Source organism: Cimex lectularius, unplaced genomic scaffold (genome assembly GCF_000648675.2).
Source record: "Cimex lectularius strain Harlan isolate CLEC.00 unplaced genomic scaffold, Clec_2.1 scaffold147, whole genome shotgun sequence".
Classification (NCBI taxonomy): domain Eukaryota; kingdom Metazoa; phylum Arthropoda; class Insecta; order Hemiptera; family Cimicidae; genus Cimex; species Cimex lectularius.
The window spans coordinates 808417-825264 of record NW_019392851.1 but is presented as its reverse complement, the minus strand read 5'-3'; the positions used below and the strand labels follow the sequence as shown (position 1 = coordinate 825264).

General features: G+C 32.5%; 3 protein-coding genes across 9 annotated transcripts in view; 1 reads left to right on the top strand and 2 right to left on the bottom strand.

The window, feature by feature from the left end:
* Nucleotides 1–1050: 1050 nt before the first annotated feature.
* On the bottom strand, nt 1051–6136 carry LOC106670737. Its single transcript, XM_014401320.2, has 9 exons — nt 5869–6136; nt 5688–5793; nt 2973–3195; nt 2602–2739; nt 2039–2535; nt 1858–1965; nt 1685–1799; nt 1426–1537; nt 1051–1369 (listed from the first exon to the last, which is right to left on the bottom strand). Exons 1-9 carry the CDS (start codon nt 6014–6016, stop codon nt 1284–1286), a joined length of 1533 nt encoding a protein of 510 aa, XP_014256806.1. The 5' UTR covers nt 6017–6136; the 3' UTR covers nt 1051–1283.
* A 2324-nt stretch (nt 6137–8460) lies between these two features.
* On the top strand, nt 8461–9060 carry LOC106666557. Its single transcript, XM_014393840.1, has one exon. It carries the CDS (start codon nt 8461–8463, stop codon nt 9058–9060), a length of 600 nt encoding a protein of 199 aa, XP_014249326.1.
* A 1135-nt stretch (nt 9061–10195) lies between these two features.
* LOC106669300 (cyclin-dependent kinase 12) overlaps nt 10196–16848 on the bottom strand; it is an 18265-nt gene continuing 11612 nt past the window's right edge. For 6 of the 7 annotated variants that reach the window (XM_024228689.1, XM_014398685.2, XM_014398676.2 and 3 more), the window contains 9 exons: nt 15051–15211; nt 14494–14690; nt 14229–14433; nt 13899–14167; nt 12747–12893; nt 12552–12593; nt 11533–11773; nt 10766–10880; nt 10196–10679 (listed from right to left, as the gene is read on the bottom strand). In XM_024228689.1, coding sequence (XP_024084457.1) covers nt 10531–10679; nt 10766–10880; nt 11533–11773; nt 12552–12593; nt 12747–12893; nt 13899–14167; nt 14229–14433; nt 14494–14690; nt 15051–15211 — 1526 coding nt within the window. In that variant the 3' untranslated portion in view covers nt 10196–10530. The remainder of the gene's footprint in view (nt 10680–10765; nt 10881–11532; nt 11774–12551; nt 12594–12746; nt 12894–13898; nt 14168–14228; nt 14434–14493; nt 14691–15050; nt 15212–16848) is intronic. The other variant, XR_001340918.2, reaches the window with a different exon arrangement.

Genomic DNA, 16848 nt, shown 5'->3' with positions numbered 1-16848 from the left:
ATACAATTCACAATATAAAAAGTTATTCTTTTTGTTAGGTCTTGGTTGAGATGAAAAAGTTAGTGTACCGAGCGTGATTTGAACCCACGACCTTCGGCTCAATACTCTAACCACTTCAGCTATCGTGACTTCGATACACTAGGACATCAACTCCTCATCTCAACCTAAAACCTTTCAAATTTTCCCTCTTTTCATCTCAACCAAGACCTTACATGAAAAGAATAATTAATTGAAATAAGTAATTTGTTCAATTAGACCACTAAACATGGAATAATACAAAAGTGTTAGGTACAAGTTTGTTTTTTTCTTTTGCAAGCCCCGTTTAAGTTGTATTTTTTTAACATGATACTATTATACAGGCCATTTTCTATTATATAACATATATTTGTTCAATTTTTTTGTTGTTGTTGTAATAGTTGTTTATTTTTAAGATCTGGGCACATGTGATAAATGAGGCATATGTGGGAAGATCTGGTAAGAAAGTGACCACCATGATTTGAATTATAAACAAATTGAATTAAAGCCAGTGGAAGAATCAACAAATGATTCCCTAGTCAAAAAATAACTGAATAATTGTTTTATGGTTTAGCAGATAAATGTGTTAAACAAGTGCATCTGCAAGAGTTTTCAGTCTACAATCTGCATTTGGCGGTAATAAATAAACTTTTAAACTGAATAAAACTGGGTAAGAATACATAAAAAGCCTTATGGATGCTGAACTGAATTTATAAACAAATGATCTAAAGTCCTTAATATATACTCGCTAACTCAGTACTCATTAGCAACTATTTTTGACAATGGACAGGCCTGTAGATAGGACAGTGTCATATAAAGAAACATGCATACATTTAAAACGAACCTATCGAGAAATAACTAAATAACGGAAATATTTAATAAACAAAACCCAATTTAAAAATGCTTAATACTTAATCAAGACCCAATAAAAACTATAAAAATAAATATTTATTTTGTTTTAATATTTCTTAATGTAGGTAAATCAAAACTTGAATATATACAAAAATGATATCAACAATTCATACTTTTATTTTTCAATTAATTATAAACAATTCATTATATTATTGCGCATGAGATCAACAGTCAAATTTTTTTAGCAATAGTTCCCCATGAAGGCAAAATTGCTTGATATATCAGCATTTTTTTGTTATATTTAAAACCAATCTAGTATTGTAAAACAAAATAATCCATTTGACTAATTAATACAATGATACACACTATTTTTTGAATTATTAACAAATATATTATTTACAAAACAGTAGATGGTATCAATTGGATTTTGGCGCTCGGATGGAAAGACGTAGTCCTTGTGCTCTTAATGATTCAGTATCAGGAAACAAAGGGTTCCAAAATTCTGCAAAACAAAACCCATAGAATAATGTATTCAAATTAATTTATGGAAAACCTCACCTGGTGGTGTTTGATGAATATTTGGATTGAATTTACTTCTGTGTCTTGAGCATGCATTAATCCTTTCTTGAATTTTTGCTGGGCTGAGCTGATCCCCGAGTGCTTTATAATACTAAAAAGAGAACATATTTATCTATCTATTTCAATGCAAACATACAAACAAGTAAAAAAAATTTCCAATTTGATAATTTAAACAAATTAAACTTTTATGTTAGGAAAATTAATTTTTAATTTACTTAAAAAAAAATTTAATGCTTACCTTTTCACATTCTTCACATTCCCAGCCTTTTAGCTGTTTCCTCTCTGCTTTATTACGAACAGCTCCCTGTTGATACACATAACCAACGCTTGATGATTCTTCCCAATTAGGAGGCCTTAAACATTTCTATTAGTTAAAAACTAAATATTTCAGAAGTTTTTACTGCTAACAACCTATCAAAGCTTGTATTACAACGCTCTTTTTGGGTGCTAGAGGCCAAAGGATTGAACACGAGTGAATCGAAATCTTGTTTTTTTGATTTCTCAGATAAACCCAACTTCCTAAAACAGTAATAATTTTTAATATATAATTTTAATAAAATCACATTTTTAATAATGTAAATATAAAATTTACCTAGGAGCAGAACAAGGGCTTTTATCTATTATTTCTTCATCGTCATGTTTTGATTCTTTACAAGAAACCTCCTTTTTCACACTTATTCCTAATTTTAATTGCTTAAGTTGGTTTCCACGGCTGCTTATTTCTTTGCTAACCCCGCTCTTTTTTTTCAACAACCATCTGGCCTCCTTTGTTTTATTCGTTGGTGTCTCACTAATGATTTTTTCATTGGTTGACACATCATTAATCCTCTTATCGACAGATTGAGTCTTGTCCTTCGGAGTTTCTTCAACACAGTCAATCTCAATATTTGTTACAACAGGAGGAGTGATTTGGAACAAAAGAGGCTTTTTAGGAGACTCGTCTATAATGTCCTCCTCATCGGAATTCTTAGATATAAAATCGAGCGAGAGGTTTTTCTTTGCAGTTTTCTTAGGGGTATTCATTAAAGGAAGCGACGAGCTGCAAGTTTTCTCCGAATTTTTTTGTCTAGGGCTTTCACTTGCAAGTTTCTAAACAAATTGCAGAAAAATGAGGTTATATTCATTGTGCAAAATTTTATATACAAACGTAGTTACCATAGGTGAAGGTATTTTGAAATTATCTATTGATTTTAATGGGCTAGGAGGAGGGATACTTTCTGGGATTATTGCATTTCCTTTCTTTTCTACCTTTTCAGTTAGTATATCAGCAGTTTCTTGGACCAAAACTTCTTCCTAAAATATACAATTTACCTATAATTTATTTAATTTACATCAGATATTTAAAAAAAACCTTTAATGACTAGATTTTTTAAGTAATTCAATTTTTAAATTGATTCCTCAGAATAGGTACAAAAAGTTCGACAAGCTTTCTTTCTTTAGCCCAACTTTGATTAAATTCTAATCCTTCACAAGTAAAATTTATATACAAACAATTTAACTTCCATTTTCAAAGCAAAATTATTTACCTCAAGGCATATTTTTTTCCTTTTTGGTGAGTTCCCAAGCAGCATTTGAGAAAGTAAATTCATAGCTGAATTTTTCCCTTCCATGTTTGGAGAATCAAGATTGTCCCCAAGGTTCAATATTTTAGCTATCGAATTCATTCTCTTCTGTGCTTCCGCTTGTTTTTGTTTTGCACGTAACAATTCACGCTTGAACAGGGTACATTTTCTGCATGGAGATTTTAACCTAAAAAGGCCACAATAATATGCATGTGATATTTTTATTAAACTGTAATTGATCTTTACCGATCATCTTGGTCTGCCTATTCTCTTAGTTGGTGCCTCTTTCGACCAGAACAATAAACTTTAAACAACTCACCAAAGGCACCATCAATCAAAGAAATCCCACCCAAATGGTGAAATGTCAAAACACCAACCCAGTGTGGATAGATAGACCAAGATGATCAATGAGGATCAAATGACAATTTCATCACCCTGCAACCCACAAGGAAATATCACCATTCATATTTATTGTGACATTTGTTAAGGCCTGCATGGTGATGAACTTGTAATTAAATTACAATTAATTAAGGATTTTTGTCAAGAATATTGTAATTAAAGTTAGGAGTCAAGGAATCGCACCCTTCAATTAAGTGGGGGAATCGAGCAACCTTTCTCTACATACTTTACAAGTATGTGGATGTTGGTCTAAAAGTAAATGTCGGTATGTCTACCACACATAGCCTATCAAAATATTTTCTTTCTTATAACTTCAAAATGCATAATTCGATAATGCTTATTGTATGAATTTAAGCTCAGTCTTAGGGTGGCCAAGGTAGCTAAAATTTGTACTGCATTTGGTGATGAAATAACCCATTTGAACCACTTATGAACAATGCTCTCACTTATTGTTTCCTTATCAAACACTTTACAAATTTCACAAGCTGTCACAGCTGTCCTAGTACCAAACTTAAATTCATACAATAAGAACGCATGAATTATTGGTTTTGAAGCTATGAAAGAAAATATTTTATAATTTATAATAGTGAGGTGTTCAAAAACAATGTTTTTTATGAATTGATGCATTTTCCTTTGGTATTATGTGATGTAATCACCTAATAAAAATAGAAATGTTCATTAACGGTAATGAAAATCCACATGAACTTTTCTGGTTATCTGGTAGTTAAGCATTTTGATTGTTCCATCATTGTATGACAGGATTGACTTTAATTTAATTTACGGTCAAACGGACCACGAACTGTAATAGATTTAATTTATATTCTTGACGTTATTGTGCAGCGACTTAAAGAATTAATGTTTGCAAGTTGATTATAACGCAAATGTCTGTGACAAGTCCTCGATCAACCCTCTTGTGGTGCTCTTGTTGAAGAAATACCATGAATCGAGGGGTCTTGGCAAAACAGTGGTTCTAGGTACTGGACAAAATAAGTCTAGAGAGTAACAAAAAGGCAGATGAGGTGACCAAGGCAACCTCTAGATCTAAGGACCTTACAATGTTAAGTGGTATTTTAAACAGTCTTTACAGGTAGTTTTCAAAACTTAACGTCTAGAATACGAACCATCTAATTTGAAATGGTTCTTTATTAATATTTGTTTAAACTATTATTCGGAGATCATGAGATGTGGTCTGGTGTGACGTTGGCTTTAGAAAAACATTTTCTTTATCATGCCAACGTTTCGATCTTTATTGAGTTCATCTTCAGGGCCTGGGATTTATAAACATTGTTTAAATTATACAAATTCATGTAAGATGTGAAAAAAGTGAATTTATACAATGCTATAAATTTTAGATTCAATCAAAGTATTTGTACTCACTCAAAGTGTTTGTTTTCTGTGTCGATGTATCATTATTGGGTGTCGTGTTTGTATTTTGTAAATTAAATTAAGTCTTACGTAATTTACAAAATCAATTGTCTAAACTGTCTGGCAACTTACATCGGAATTACATTCCAATATCTGGATAAGAGAGTAAAGCAACATATCTATGGCTGCAAAAAACCCAAACAAAATCCTACAGCACTGGCTACCAACCATTTTGAACACCACATAGCTATACACAGCTGCAACTGAGTTTAAATGTGTCTGTTCTATAATTGATGCTGTGCTTATCTCTGTTGATGTAAACCATTTCTAAAAAGACGTTTATTTTTTATTTTTGATCTGTGTGTAATATTTTTGGATTGTTGAAGTTGAAATTGTGTTGGTGTTCAAAATGGTTGGTAGCCAGTGCTGTAGGATTTTGTTTGGGTTTTTTTGCAGTCATAGATATGTTGCTTTACTCTCTTATCCAGATATTGGGAGGTATTTCCGATGTAAGTTGCCGGACAGTTTAGACAATTGATTTTGTAAATTATGTCAGACTTAAATTAATTTACAAAATACAAACACAACACCCAATAATGACACATCGACACAGAAAAAAAAAAAACATTTTGAGTGAGTGCAAATACTTGGATTGAGTTTAAAATTTCTAGCATTATATAAATTCACTTATTTCACATCCTACATGCATTTGTATAATTTAAACAATGTTTATAAATCCCAGGCCCTGAAGATGATCTCAATAAAGATCGAAACGTTTGCACGTTAAAGAAAATGTTTTTCTAAAACCTATATCAAACCAGACCGCATCTCACTATCTCCAAATAATCTCATTCACTAAACACCATACATTTGTTTAAACATTGAATTAAAAATTGTGAGAGGTGCTATTCTTACCTATTAAGTTTACATTTAAGAATAGAACATTCTTCTTCTTTTTGTTTCAACTCTACTGACACCTGTTTGTGCAAGGATTTCATCTTTGAACAATCGACGGCAAATTCTAAAATTAACAGTACAAATAATTTATAAAAACGTTTTTAAAATAGAAAATCAGTATAATTGAGTTTAAATTAACGTTTCATTCGAAGTAGTGTCCCTTCTACGAGCATGAGAACACCTTGGACTTCATCATCTTCGTGCAATGTGTATATTTCCTCGATGAACATTGAATTCCAAATGTTCCGCAGTTCTGATGGAGTTCTCTTTTTCACGGAGGGCTCCATGTCAAAATAAACAAAATTAAATTTTTAAATGTTAAGTTTTACTTTTCAACCGATCAGTCCACACTCCACGAGTCCGTTGACATTTGTTTTGAATTGGGAACCTTCTCCTTTCTAATCTGTAATCCTAGCGCCAAAGCCTATTGTGTCCAAATCATAACAGATCAATTTTATTATAAGACATTATTCTTATTAAAACTCAATTAAATATCTAAATTGACATTTATTATTTTTTTTATAATTACAATCGATTGTAAACATTGCTTGCATCAGCCTCCAATATTTACTATATTCTTAAGATACTCAAGCCTTTTTGCCTTGAGCCAAAAATTGACCTACATAGATTTTTCAAATATATTAGATATTCATTAGCCCAGTTAGTCCTTAATTACATGAAATAATGTACATTAAATTTTCCCATATGGTTGGAAAATTGTTTACATTTATAAATACTATTTGTCTCATTATTCGAAAATAACTTTCTTGAAATACATGGTTCTCTCATTAACTGGTCTATTTATTTATTTCGGATTATTTATTTATTTTTTATTTGTTTGGGTACCGAAGTAAAGTCCTTACTAATTCACTCGTGCAAACAACTACATAACTATACACAAATAAACACTTTACAGCTACACAATAATAATATATATTATCTATACATACATTATTCCTAAAATACATTATTTCTTATTAATGAATAATAAGAGATATGCATTATTCCTAAAGCCTTGAAAGCTAAATATATGAAAAAATTCACAATTTAAACAGATATATTGTACCTCAACAGCATGGATTCATACCTGGTAGATCAACTCTCTCAAACTTAGCAGTTTTTATGAATTATATAATTTCAGCATTAAATAAATCTTCCCGCATCGATGTAATTTATACGGAAAATGAAAAATGTTTAGAATCTGTGGGCCTATACTTAACTGGTTTGTCAGCTATCTTTTTAATAGAAAACACACTGTTAAAATTAATTATTCCTTTTCACATTCCTTCTAGTGTTCCCCAAGATTCTCACCTTGGCCCTATTCTCTTCCTTTTATTTATTAATGACATTGAATCCAATTTTCATGATGAGCAATTCCTTCTGTTTGTAGACAACTTAAAAATTTATAATGAACTTTCGTCGGATGTTGACTTTACTTGCCTTCAAACTTCTTTAGATTCTTTCACTGTCTGGTGTTCCAGGAATGACCTAGTTATCAATCTGAATAAATGTTTTGTTCTTCCGTTTCATCGTTCCAAGTCTCCTCCCTCTGTAAATTACTGTCTTCAAGGTGAACAGCTCAAAGTTGTCCATCAAATCATCAAGTCATCTCTGACCTGGGCATAATTTTTAATTCCTCTCTCCCTTTTAACTCTCTCATAGAAGGCATATGCCTCAAATTGTATAAAACAGACTTTATTTCAAGAAACACGAAACATTTTAAAAATATAAATTCACTTAAAACTCTTTTTAATTCCCTTGTTAGAAGTGAGTTAGAGTATTGCTGCTCGATTTGGTCTCCCTATACTAGTTCAAATATTAATCAAATAGAAAAGGTTCAGAATAAAATTCCTAAGGATATTAGGCTTTAAACCTCACATCTTATTATCATTAATAATATATTTGCAATTGTAACTTGATTAGTTTTGCAATATTTTCAGTCTAATATGTTAATATTATTAAAAAAACTTATGTACAATTTAATTTCTATCTATGTATATTTTCACTAGTTTATTTTTTCCTTGCAAGTATTAAATGGGCTCTGCCCGTATGTAAAATAAATAAATTATATTGTCAATATTTACAGATGAGAAACACCCCGTTTCCCTTAAAAATGGGAACTGGGTAGGGGTTCAAAGACCAACCCCGCTTCCAAGTAGTGAACCCCGGGAAACGTTCGTCGCCGTCCTGACGGGGGGGATTCACATTGATGAATGGTGTGAAAAGGCTAAAGGGGCTCTGGTGTCCTATCCCCAAGTGAGGTAGGTTTCCTAACCACTCCTCACTAAATAGACTCCTACCACCAACCCCTCTCCCTCTATCCTATCATCCCCCTAAAAAGAGTCTTGGGCTTGACAGAAAACAGCATCCACCCCAATCAAAGGTGTCATGCGTTCCGTGCAGAGTGATTCATTGGCAGCCAGGGTTAATGTGGCTGTCTTGAACGGAGCCTCTCTGACACCGGGCGACATCAGAGAGTATTTAGCCTTACTCCATCATGCGGGGCTCTGATAGAGCAGACCTTATAGTTCCCTAGCTACTCGTGGGATTTCAATGATCAAAGTAAATGAAAAAACAAAACCCAGAGCAGGATTCCACTGCTCCAAACACAATAAGTAATCTGGGAATCAACCCCCAGATGGACACTCAGTCCTCAGAAGCAAAGGAGAGACCACCTCTCCCTTCTAAAGATAAATTTTAGTCGCTACGTGGGAAACTAAACACCACTCAAATGAAAGGTTCACTACCTTCAAGTAGCGACACTAGAAGACATAGACCTCCTCTTGGGAAACCGAAAGGTAAGAAAAAAGCCTCTGCCGAACTACCAAAGCTGGGAGAACCAGGCGGAAAAGACGACCCTCTCAGGAAAGGTCTTAGTGGTGCTATGACTAAATGGTACCTAAGGGCTATAAAATCGGGGAAAACACCCGAAGAAGCAAGGAAATTAGCCGACGAAAGGAAGGCTAAAATCCAACAAGAAAAACTGGAGGCACAATCATCCAGTAAGAGGGCAAGAGAGCAATCTCTTACCCCTAAGGAACTGAGAAGGGACAAGAAAGAAAAGCCTTCCACTCCTCCTCAGGTACAGTCTAAAGCCAGAGAGGCTGCTCCTAGCGTAAGTTACGCTGGAGCAGCAAAGATCATAAGAGTGACTTTGCTACCGGAGGAATACCCTCTGGTAACTTTAACAATGGAAGAGTTGACCCACCTAGAGGAAACCCTCATAGAAGAAATTCTAAAAGGATGGGAAGCCAAAATACAGTTTGAAGGCATACACTTCAGGCCAGGAATGATGGTCCTAGACTGTCAAGATGGCAAAACTGTACAATGACTACAGGAAATAGCTCCCAAACTGGAGCTAAACAAAGAAAAGAAACTAACAGTGAGGGTTGGGGAGGATGTTCCCAAACCTCACTCGATAGCAGTGTATGTACCCACTCGTGCCCATTATATCAGGTGCCTTGCCTACTCGCTCCCTGTATGGAGCGCGGTACTCCTCGACTAATGCAACACACTAAGCAACCCTCTGCAAGTGGGACACCTGCAAAGGGTTTGCCCTAAAAATGGTTCTGTGTGTCAATCGAGTATGGCCTATCCTCAAATGGGTGAGCACTATCCCTTAGAGATGATCGTTTTATTGTTTCCAATCTACTCCATAATCGACATTCTCTTCACACCCTCAAGATTTCAAATGAACATACTTCCATGGCTGGTAATTGGCTTGAAACATGGTTGCAGTGGTTGCAAGGCCATGTGGTGCTCATAGATAGGACCTTTTATGCCCATACTCATTCCATTTAAGATAAAATTAAGGGTTTTTCAGTGAAATAAATATGTATATAATATATATTGTTTTAAATAGAAACAAAAGTGTTTGAAACATGCCTTTTTTGATTTTTATAGAGATTTTATATTATTTCTCTACAAGTCTAATAATAAAAAAAATCATGGATATAGATAATTTATTCTAGCAAACAATAACTAGGTCAATTAAAAAACAAATTCAGTATTTTTCCGTCAAAACAGGTAACTTATAAAGAACAGAAAAAAAGCAGGAATGAACTATCTCAAATCAATTTATTTCTCATTATTTGGTACTTCATAAAATTTAATTTATATTATATTCTTTTTATTGATATTAATAACTTATGTTTTATACATATGTACATATTTCATATAAGAATTTATAGTTAATCCATAATACACAATTGTTGTTGGATGTGTAAAATAAATGAACTGTTTACAAAAGAAAATAAAACATAGCCCCAGTTAAACAGTTGGTAAGTTAACAATTAAAAATTGATCAAGGCATGTAGACAGAATTTCTGCGACCAATAAATTCAGTTTTTAAGATATGATTAGTTTCAGTGTAAAAATTTAAGTTTCTAAATAAAATTGAATTTTTTTAGGCACGACGAATAAGAGTAACCACACATCCACTTAGCTATTTAAGTCTAATAAAAAAATTTATCCCCACAAGGTATACAATTTATTGGCAAATTCTTAAAGTATTATTTACATTTCAACATATATATATTTACATAAAATAGCACTTTGTTCTGTTGTTGGTTGTAAATGTTAAGTACAAAATAATCTATATTCTAATGGAGGAATAAATGGATAAAAGGTACAGCTATAATCCATAGGAAACACCAGACAAATAAATCACTCGAAACAGGAAAAAATCTCGAGAAGAAATGTCTTTATGTTATTGAGGAGTCTAATCTAACCATCACAGTTCTTCTTGTGTTCAAATTATAAAGACAAAACTATTTTTTGTTTTGGTTTAATTAGAATTAATTCAGTTATTGTTGTGAGGATGTAAAACCGCTGCTGCTGCAGTCTGGTTGAACCTTGACATCAGGGTTGACAGTGTTAATCGCACACCTTCAGTTGCTAGAACCCCTGACGATAGAGTTCCACAAATATTTGATCCACTTACAGCATCACCTTTTAAAAAATAATTCAAATATTTTTTATAATGTTTATTACTGATTTAAGAGTCTCCACAAAAAATAGGTAAATTTTTAACATACCCTGTGGATAAAACACCATTTGCTTTGGGTCAAGTTTCCCACTCCCATTGTTACTTGCTGCAGTCCTTAACTCTGTACGTAAACTTTCGACTAGTTGATGTGTAACTGGATCTCCCTAAAATATACGATCGTTATTGATCACAATTATAATAATATCAAAGTGAAATGTGAAATGATTAGTTGGTTGTACAGGGCATGCAGATTAGACTGATTCCTTATCAAAACAAGGACTCACATAAAGAAATAACGTTCAGACTAGGAGTTCTTATTATTATAGTTTAAAAAGGGAAGATAACAAATTAATCATATTATTAACAATTAAGATTAGTAACATCATTCGTAACAATGAACTCTTTAAATATACAATTTTTTAAATGTTAAGTTCTTAACACATTAAAATAAAACTACATAAACAAATAATTGTGCTTATTGTTAGTTATTATTTGTAAATGTGATTACACCTAATGAAAAACTTAGTAAATTATAATAGCAAATTATGAACACTATTAGTCACTACTGACAAAACCCACCTAAAACCTAATATGTGTATTAATTTATGGAGTTATTTAATTTATGTTATTTAAGATTATCCTTTGTGTTTGTTTAGATTGAGCCCTCTGCAATTATTACTTTTTATACATTATGCAAATTTAGAGAAAGCTGGCATTTGCCTCAATTGTAAAGAATTTCTTTCCCTAAAGAAATAATGTCAAGCCTTTCTTCTATACAGTTAACTTTTTTTTTTTTACAAAGAAAACACTGCTTACATCCTTATCGGAATGGAGAGCAAGAAGCTGGTGAACCCTAATTGGCAGACTGTTGGACAGACAATGAGAAAGCCCAGCAAGCTGTTTATTAAGCAGATCCTCTGGACTGGGTTTGATAACAGGCCTTGGAACAGGAGGTGTGTTTGCACAAGGCGAATCAACCTGGGGCGCCATTATGTTGTGGTATGGAACTCGTCTGGAATTTAGTCCAGCAGCTTCCATCTTGAGTGCCTTGGATGAACTGAAACATTTTGAATGATTTCAGTCAAAACTCCATTCGTTTTAGGCAGTTTACATTGTTATTCCTCTCCACTTTTGGACTGTATTGCAAGTTAAAAATATAGCAGGTTTTTTATTTTTTTGAATATTTTTATTGTATTAGAAATCACTGAGTGCCTCATAATCTCCTATTTTCCTTGGATAGTTTATTAATTATAATCAATGCATACATTAACTCAATTTTGATCTTACAAACGTTTCAAATATAGACAATTTAAATAGACTGGAGACTCACTAATATTATTAAGTACAAATATGTGCATAACATTTTTTTTAAACATTACTACCTTTTGTAAGTATGATTTTCACTTCATTTTGTAACACAAGCTCATTTAATATATAACTTTCACTTTGTATAATCTAAATTTAAAATTGATGTTAAATTTAATATTAATTTTGAATTATTGTTAGATAAACTATTTATTTTTAAATGATAAAATATAAATTGAATTTATTCCAAATGTCATCCTAGGGATATAATATATTATGATCTTGTGAAATTATTTTCTCATACTTTTTTTTGTCTAATCACATTTCATAAATTTCAGCTCCACATAATTAAAAAAAAATTATATATACAAAACATTGTTGACGCATAGGTCAACATTACAATTATAATCACATGCTGACCCACACAATACACATACACACAAGAAAAACAACAACAGTGCTGAGAAATGCAAAAGCTCGATTTAAAAATGTAAAATAAAATGAACATAAAATAAAAAATAAAAAAATACCTGTCTAGACAAAGGCGATCTATTCTTGATTTATTTGGAGATCTGCAATAAACATTATCTACTTAGTTCACAATGCAATCTACTTTGTGAAAGAAAAATTGAGAGAGAGAAAAAAAAAAGTAAAAATTGTGAAGAAGTTGAGCTAGCTAGTTTGGTTTCATCTATTACATGCATTTTAGACGTGAACAGACATACCCTCCAGCATTATCACAGTTATCATCGCCTCGGTGGCCTCTTTGAAGAGCTTGCTGCTGTTCATTAAGCCCTTTCATCTGTTTCCTTTGTTTTTTGCTCCATAACTCGTGGCAATCCTGCCAAGTTGGAAGCTGTGGCGGTGCCATCCTATGATAAAAATTAAAAAAAAAAATCAGCATGAAATGTATGTGATGAGATATAAACATTGACAAATAGGATGACAGCAAGGAAGAATAAACTTAAAAACAAGTAGAACATTGGGGTTAAGCCAATTTTGTTGATTAAGAAAAAGGGGCCAAGGCAAGGCACTCTTCGATCAGATGTGACACTCTGAACAGCCTTTCTCTACAAACGAGACACCTTCGGTGTTTTGACCCAAAAGCGTGTCAGATGGATATGGCCAATCATCTTTGAGTCATATTTTCGGAGGGCAATCATTCAATTGTGTTCTCGCAAGAGCTTCTCAGATAACCCAGCCCAATGTTACTGCTTTTTTACAGTATTCTTTATTGCTTGCACAGTCTCACGAGCTGGATCAACGGCCCTCACTGGTTTTAGACTAGCCTGTAAAGATGAGGTCAAAACTACGAATTCCAATTTAAATTCTATGAACGCAGCTCAGTAAAGGTGTGGTGATGTATATGACTTGGCTAATACCACAGGATCGACCCGGGGAGGCAAGGCCGGAAGGACCCAAGGCAGTGTCAATCTGTTTCCAGCCCAAATACCATCCCTAGTGTCAAACTGGCCCTCCCAAGAGCTTCACCAAAGCAAATTCCTATGGGGTATGTTCAAGTACGAAGTCACTTATATACCTAGCTATACACTTATTTTCTTCAGATCATGCCCGCCAGAGTTGCCCGGCTTGGCTAAGAAACCTGCTGCATAGCTGAGCGAAAGCTACTCCCGCCAAAATTTGGGCAGTAATATTTCCAGCTCGCAGAAGAGGCTGGCCGAGGGGACATTATATTGTTCACTTATTTCGGCAATTAAGCATTCAATAAATACAATAAAATGTTCATGTACTTAAACCATGTCAAAAGAAAAACCAAGAAAAGATAAAATTGTAAAATAATACCAATTGATTAAAATAAAACATTTGGTACAATTATTAAATGCAAGTTATGTACAAAATAGTAACAAAAATCTCACTTTTCTGGAACAATATTTCTCAGCCAGGCTGATTTGAGTGCCATTTCTGCTGTTATCCTCTTGTTTGGATCTAATACCAACATTCTATCCAGGAGATCCAGAGCTGAAGAAGGCATAAATGCGAACTCATCCCTCAACCTTCTTCTATGAATTTTCTTTGACTTGAGCAAATGCCACAGAGGGAGTTCTATCACAAGTGGCCAGACAGCGGGGGTCGGTGTTCCACAAAGTCTTGAAATTATCTCTAACTGCATCATCTCGTTACTCTGCTGCAAATGTTACTGATATGCTTAGTTATGTGACAAAAATTTACAGGAAATAATATTTTACCTGGAAAAGTGGTTTTTTTAGGAACAATTCACCAAGTATACATCCACACGACCAGATATCAATCGCTGGTCCATACCTTTCCTCCCCTAACAACAGTTCTGGAGGTCTATACCATAATGTTATTACTTTGTTTGTATAAGGTCTTTGCCTGTCCTCAGCATTATACAATCGAGCCAGGCCAAAGTCAGCCAGTTTGACCTCACCCCTAAAGGTGTTCATTATAATATAATAAAATACAAGTATGAATTGAACATTTTGATAATACCTATTATTCATTAGAATATTGCTACATTTTATATCCCTATGTAAAAAGTTTTTTTTGTGGCAGTAGTTCAATCCTTCTAAAAGCTGCCTCATTATACTAGCATTGTGCTGTTCTGCGAAATCTACCATACCAGATTCAAGCAGCCCGTGAAGATCGTGATCCATGTATTCAAAAACAAGATAGAAAGAACCTTTATCCTAAAAGTACAACAATTAATGACAATCCAGGAACAAAAAGTTTAATTACAAGAAGTTATATTGTCATAACTGGACACTGATGTTATTTACAGAGTAAAAATTGCATACCTGGTCATATCTCTGCTGCATTAAAAGTAAAAATAAATTTAAAAATGTACCAAAGACAAAACCGATTTAGTATCAAAATAACTTTTAGAAAAACTTTTAAATTTAAATTAAATTAATATTGGTCAATTAAAACTTTTTATTTAATAAAAGCAAAGAGTAGGATTGAGTATGTATTACAATACATTCAGAAAAAAAAATCCCCTTTCTCTTACAAGTCAATAAATTTTTGTAATAAATGCATTTCAAATTTACCTTACGAAAGTCAAGTGCATCCTGCTTGTCCGTAACTATTTCCCTCAGATTTACTATGTTTTTGTGGTTCAATTGTCTCAGAATTTTAATTTCACGTACAGCCGTAACAGGAAATCCCTCTTTCTCATTTTCAAGACGCACTTTCTTAAGGGCAACAAGCTCTGTTTAAAACAAAACACAAAATAAAACTATATCCAATTATGCTTTAAAACATTATTATTTAATAATTTTAATTAACAAGTTATAAAATGTTAGTGTGTGTCGGTGAACACACGTTAAACTGATCACCCACTCTATCACTCAACTCAGTCCATCTGATCTTTTGTAGGCTTAAACTGAGTAAAAAGATCGAGTGCTTATAAAAATTAGCAATAAAACCATTGTGCGTTAAGCTATGCTAAAATAAGCAACATTAAGTTACAAGGAAAATGCCCTTCCTTTAAACATACTACTTTTTGTGTATAAAATATAGACTGTAAATAAAATAAAAATTAAAGTTGTAAGGCTACAGGACAAGAAACTTAAGAAAGTGACTGCAGAGCCATAGATTTTCTCTTGATGTTTTTAGAATAACGAACTAAGTATAATAATCATAAAGTAAGTTAACACTGCTCCCAAATGATCAAAATATGTTTTGTAAATTGTTATTATATGTAGAGAAACCAATAATAAAAATTCATACAAAATCCAATTACATAAAAGCGAAAATAGTTTTCTAATTCTGTTTACTCTGTTTTATGGTTACGGGGGAGTGTAATTACGAGAAAATAATTGCACGAGACCATAAATTTTCTCTTCCTGAATTTTCTAGAGCAATGACCATAATCTGGGTAAACATTGCTCCCAAATGTACAGGGTAAATGTTCTGTAAATTAGATTTTAGATAAGATAACATTTTGTTGTCCATTATTTTTGACAATGTTTGAAATTCTATAATATATTGACATATTGATATATACTTATATTTTGGATTTATTACACATTTATTTTAAGTTTAGACCGCACAAGACAGCACATGCTAGTTGATCCTTGCATGGAGTTGCTGCCTAATGTTTACTTATATTTCTATTAATTTTGATGAAATAGTTAATAAATATTTTAATAAATGACTATACTTAACTATCTATATATTTAAATGTTTGATCAAGTACAGGATTTTGAATTTGTTATTTTATACTTTAATTTTACTATTATAGGAGTGTGTAAGCGTTACGAAGATAAATGAATTAAATCATATTAAAAGCTTATAATTCATTTTTCTTATCATTTTGTTAATTTTTTTCAATAGATATTTAAATTTACGTTTTGCAGAAGGTTCTATACATTGGGGAATAGTTTATTTAACAATAAAGTTGCTCTGTAATTTGGTGAATTTGCTAATATATTTTTTTATCATCGGTAATTTGTTTCTATGTTCAATTCCTCTTGTACCACATTTGTTCTGAAATATTTTACCTTTTTCATTGTATAATAATATACATTAATTTCAATATAGATTTGATAAATGCTATAAACTCCTATTTCATCAATTAATAATTTTGATACATATCTTTTTTTTTAGACATCTTTTTTGAAGGATATAAACTGGCTTAACAATATACCTATATACAGGGTGAATTGCTACTCGTGCTACAAACTTCTCCAGTAGATTCTTCACCCTAAAATGAACAAAAAAGTTCATATTGTCCATGGTCCGATTCTCAACCATTTCAGAGTAATTTCGCTTTTTATCGATTTTGAAAGATATCACGTCCTGGCGTCGGAAAATCGTGATATCTTTTAATCTAAACATTTCTCT